Source organism: Phaethon lepturus, unplaced genomic scaffold (assembly GCF_000687285.1).
Source record: "Phaethon lepturus isolate BGI_N335 unplaced genomic scaffold, ASM68728v1 scaffold18024, whole genome shotgun sequence".
Taxonomy (NCBI): Eukaryota; Metazoa; Chordata; class Aves; order Phaethontiformes; family Phaethontidae; genus Phaethon; species Phaethon lepturus.
Window position 1 is genome coordinate 22,615 of NW_010534217.1, and position 5,467 is coordinate 28,081.

General features: G+C 39.5%; 1 protein-coding gene across 1 annotated transcript in view; it reads left to right on the plus strand.

The window, feature by feature from the left end:
- Nucleotides 1–3,989, plus strand: part of DCLK3 (doublecortin-like kinase 3) — a 12,064-nt gene extending 8,075 nt beyond the window's left edge. The window contains exons 2-4 of the mRNA XM_010285464.1: nucleotides 1,351–1,483; nucleotides 2,389–2,556; nucleotides 3,425–3,989. Coding sequence (XP_010283766.1) covers nucleotides 1,351–1,483; nucleotides 2,389–2,556; nucleotides 3,425–3,621 — 498 coding nt within the window. The 3' untranslated portion in view covers nucleotides 3,622–3,989. The remainder of the gene's footprint in view (nucleotides 1–1,350; nucleotides 1,484–2,388; nucleotides 2,557–3,424) is intronic.
- Nucleotides 3,990–5,467: the final 1,478 nt, after the last annotated feature.

Below are 5,467 nucleotides of genomic sequence, written 5' to 3' on the forward strand. Positions count from 1 at the left end.
CTCCCCAGAGCCTTCTCTCCTCCAGGCTGAACAACCCCAACTCCCTTAGCTTGTCCTCATAGGAGAGAGGTGTTCCATACCCCTCAGCATTTTTGTGGCCCTCCTCTGGACCCGCTCCAACAGGTCCATGTCTTTCCTGTGCTGAGGGCTCCAGAGCTGGACGCAGGACTCCAGGTGGGGTCTCACCAGAGTGGAGCAGAGGGGCAGTATCACCTCCCTTGATCTGCTGGCCCCTCTTCTTTTGATGCAGCCCAGGATACGGTTGACCTTCTGGGCTGCAAGCGCACATTGCTGTCTCATGTCCAGCTTTTCATCCACCAGCACCCCCAAGTCCTCCTCGGCAGGGCTGCTCTCGATCCCTTCATCCCCCCAGCCTGTATTGATACCGAGGGTTGCCCTGACCAAGGTGTAGGACCCTGCACTTGGCCTTGTTGAACTTCATGAGGTTTACATGGGCCCATTCCTCGAGCTTGTCCAGGTCTCTCTGGATGGCATCGCGTCTCTCAGGCTTGTCATCTGCAAAGTTGCTGAGGGTGCAATCGATCCCTATGTCTGTCATTGACGTATTTTCTTTCTTAAAATGATGTTTCATTGACTGCATTACAAATTAATGCTAAAGACCCATGCAAACAAAATTAGAATGGGAAAAAGTGTTTTGATTACTTTCCAGGTAAATGTAAGAGGTGGGAACTGCTGAAAAGACCCATTTAGGAGGACATTCTGCATGGATCCATTTCTCCAACTCTTACTATGTGATGACTGTGACTCATTTATTTTCAGGGCAGCAGGTAGAGTAGCAGAGTAATTTGCAAAGAAAGTAAAGCTTTTGTTTGATTGTTTTGGGTTTATTTTTGTTAGACTGATATGATGGAGATGTGCTTTTCAAGTGACACTGTAAAGTCAGTAGCTTACCTGGGAATATTGCATTTAAGCATAAAGACACCCACAGCATTCTTTGCTTTCCCCAGGGAAAAGAAGAGTTTCCTTCCCCAAGAGTAAATAATAACATTTAATTGAGTCTTGGTTATTTTTTGTCTTCTTCCTTTTCAATTTCTTGGAAATTACAGTGTGCCAGAGTTTGTAGAACAAAGTTTTCTTTTCCCTTTATTGCTTGTCCTCTTAAATATGTGCACCCTCTTAGTATGAGGAGGGGAAAAAACACTTTCTGAATACTGTTTATCAAAACACTTTCTGAATACTGTTTATCAAAACACTGTTTCCGTTTCATGTTGCTTTACTTGAAGGCACTATTATTAGAACTTCCTCCTGTTTATTATTAACTACTTCCTTTCTCTTTTGCTGTCTTAAAATGCATGTGGACTAAATACATGTATTTTTCGTTGAGTATAGGTTCAGCATAATGCAGATAAATCTACTACACTGAAACTAGCAGATTTTGGCCTTGCAAAGCAGGTTACAAAACCCATATTTACTGTGTGTGGAACACCAACGTATGTTGCCCCTGAAATACTTGCTGAGAAGGGTGAGTGTATATATTTATAATTTGTCATAAATCATACAATTATTCTGTCTAATCATGGAAATGTTCCAGAATGTTTCAACCTACTGATACGTCTTTGCAGGGTAGGAGGTTGGCTAGCAGCATAAGCTGTGAAAGGAAAGGAAACCTTTTAGCTTTTGACAAACACAAGCATGACATCAGTCATGTTTGCATTCTTAATGTCTGTAGTAATATAACACTGATTTCTAAGCAGACAAGTCACAAAATATCATAGATCGTAATTGCTGAAGTGAGAAAATGAGCAAAAGTTCATGTTGCAACCTGAGGGTAGTCAGCCCCATTTCATGACTGTAACACAAATAACCTTCCAAGGCCCCTAATGATGCAAAAACATTGTGAACATGTATGTTAAACTTATCTAATAAGCTAAAACATGTTTTGTGTCAGAAGAAATTTTGGAGACTTCAAAAAGATTCAGACCAGAAAAGGAGTCAGTTTTGTTGATGACTCAAGCAAAGCTATTTCTGGTTTTTCTACTGTGGAGCTGGGTTGCACATCTCCAGTTATATCCAAATTCAATGGAAACTTGGCACTCTCTTCATGCTTTTTTGAAGGGAATCTGAGGAGGACTATTTTAGAACTATATGCTGTATTTTCTCAATTAGTCTCCAGTTGACACTGGCCTTGTGAGACAGTGTTTGTGAAACATGAGGCGCTTTGTAAGAGCTGTAGTTATTAACAGGCAGAGCAGCTCAGCTTGTAAGCATGGTGTACCAGCCACTTACTCTTCTGCTGACATCATCTTTTTGAGAAACTGAGCAGAGCTTCTGTGTTTCCTGGAAAACAGAATGAAAAAGAAACAGTTCCCTACCAGTTGTGAGTGTTCGTTCTAAAACAAGACTTTTGGTTTGTCTTTTCTTCCTTAGGCTATGGGCTCGAAGTAGATATGTGGGCAGCTGGTGTGATCCTTTACATTCTGCTCTGTGGTTTTCCCCCTTTTCGCAGTCAGGAACGTGATCAAGAAGAGCTGTTTCAGATCATACAGCTGGGTCACTACGAGTTCCTTTCCCCATACTGGGACAATATTTCTGCAGGTAAGATTCAGCATATATAGCAGATCTGAGAGTGACAGACTTCTTCCCTGGAGTTGTAAGAACTCCCTTTTGTTCAGGACAGTGAGCTCAATGAACTTGGAGGTATCTTACAGGTCTCTTTTGTGTGATTATGTGTTTGCTTTAAATGTGAATTTAGTCCTCTGGTAGTATAGATGGCTATGAATCTGAATATTAGGTGTGATTGATTTAATGGATTCCTCCCTTTCTGAGGCAAGAACAAGGTTTTTCCTCACTTTGCTTATATGAATTGTCTGTGTAGAAAAAGATACCAAAATAATCTCCAGGGTTATATTAGATTGTAAAGATGTACGCAAAAATCTCAAAAGCTGAGAATGAAATACTTGCTCTGTAGAATGCAGTGTGGATTTTCTATTGAGATCAATGGGGTCTGTGTGTTTTCCTTCTTGCAGAGTAGTATAGTGTCTTTTGTGCACTCTTCAAAATCAGAAACTCTAAAACCCCTGTCTCCCTATACACTCTTTTAAAGAATATACTCAACAGCATTCTGTGACTTCTATGCTTCTTGAGGGATAAGATACCCAATGCTAATTCCTCTGAATCTGAACACTACCCTGATGCCTTCAGCATGCTTTCAAGATTAAATTCCCTTCACTTTCTCCTCTCTTTCTGAAGGGGAGAATGATATCAGTAAAAGGTATACTGGAGATTTAACACCTTCTGTCACTAGCTCTAAATCCAGTTGTTAGAATATCTCCTGGGGGTAGTCACAAAAGTCATTATGGTAAAACTAATAAGAAGAAAGAAGCACGTTTTGTGTAGGTATAGCTGGCAGCATCATCACGTCACTGTTCTTTTCCCCTCTCTCCTTTCCTTTCTTTCATAATAGCAGCAAAAGACCTCATAACCAGGCTGTTGATAGTGGATCCCCAGAAGCGCTACACAGCACGACAAGTACTTCAGCACCCTTGGATCAGAACAGCTGGAAAAACTAACAGCAGAAATTTGCAGAGGGAAGTGACAATAAATATTGAGCGTCATTTCCGGGCCCAGCGCCGAAAGGAAGTTCCAGATGAGGACACATGAAATCTCTTCAAGCTCGTTTAGTCATCTTTTTATTGATTAACAAATTATTTAAGTTTTCTTTACTAAATGAATTGGGCCTTTAGTGTATAGCTGTTGCTGGCCATCACCATGCCTTTTTTTTTAATTCTGAGGTTCTGAAGATGGACAGAGATGAAATTTGCATCCACCTCCCTCTGATGTTACTTGGGAGTCTCTCTGTTGACAGCAGTGGGGACTAGATATTTCCTGGAGCATATCTATTATTTTTCTTTAAGTGCTGATTTGGGCTTTTACATTACAAAATGTGTATCTTTTAGACTACAAATGTTTGCTTCTGTGGCTGACACTAGTGATGACTGTGAAATGCTTTCTCTTGTCTCTTTTTGTATGATACTTTCCAGGAGTTTTGTGTTTATAATGTTTTCAAAATGTCTGTCTGCATACACATCTTGCACTAATTCTCTAAACTGTCTTTTCACTAATCCTTGCTAGCAATGGAGAAGGTAAAGGAATGAAGAAAAGTAAATATATTATTTAGCTGTAGGATATGTTAAATAAACAGCAAGATACTATTTATTAGGTTGTAAGGCAAGAAAAATCCTTGTAGACTGTATCAGATATTTCATGATATCTTCTTTGGCAACATCTTTCATTGGATGTTCTCATGGACAGAGCAATAGACCATACGTTTCTGTTAAACTATGGTAGGTAGTCCCATGGAACTATGAGTTCCATGCTGATGGAGAAGAGAAAGCTGGGAAACTGCTTTTGTGACTTATGTTAACTCTTACCTTCATGGTTCCTCTTTCATCAACACACTTCACAGCTGAATTGCTTTTATACACTTTTTCAGTGTAGTTTAGCAATTGTTTGTTTGTTTTTCCCTGTTGCCTTCCCTGGGGACTCTTTCTCCTTGCTTCGGTGAGAATGGGCAAAGGAATGAAATTACATTAAAATTCAACTTGGGGAAAAACAACAACTTGTTGGCTATGGAAAGAATTCCCAGGGGAAGTGTCAGATGCTTTATTGCATATGTTTTTTATAATTTGATTGGATGCAGTTTTAAAGAAATCCTGGGGGAAAAAATGCAGTCCTGAGAAAGGCGTGACCTAGAACAGCTTTTGAATCTCAGAATTTTTGGTTAACTAACCAAATTCAAAAAGCAGTTGAGTTGTCTCTTTTATAATGCTTTGTCCACGAGTTCCATGTGCTAGCAAGTAATACTGATGTTAAAATATCAGTGGTACTAGCATTGAATTCATAGCTTGTAGAAATGAGTGAGGGTATTTTACAATTGCAGAGCTGCTGCTCTGCCCATGTATTCCACAATGAGAGGTGTCTGAAGCATTTCAGAATCAGTAGAACATTTTCACAACTATATGAACCAGGGTATTATTTTGGTGTGTGCTAATATTTTCTGTGAACTTTCTGAATTACCAAAAAGTGTGAGATACGGTCGTCATGTTTGTGTTTCAACTTGTCACAGTTTTGCTGCAAGAATGATGCATGAAAGTAAAGGCAGCTTGGCTCTTAAAGGAGAATTGCACTTTCAATTGAACTGGCTTATTTTTAATACTTACTGGAATAAGACTTGCTGTGGAGTTCAAGAATTTGTGAAACAAACCAGTCAAATCTTTCCTGTAGGCCTGAGTAGTATTTATATCATATGTCATACCTCTGCTTTAGAGGCCCTGAGTCAGGAAGACTTTCCCTTTTCCTGAAAACAAGAATAAATTTAAGCGCTTTTCTGAGTTAAGGTTATGTGTAACCTCATATTTTAAATGCATTATGTGGTCTTTGAGTACTAACTTCTCCTCTTTTAATTTAAGTCTATTTTGGATAGGAAACTGTGGAAAAATAGCTTCTG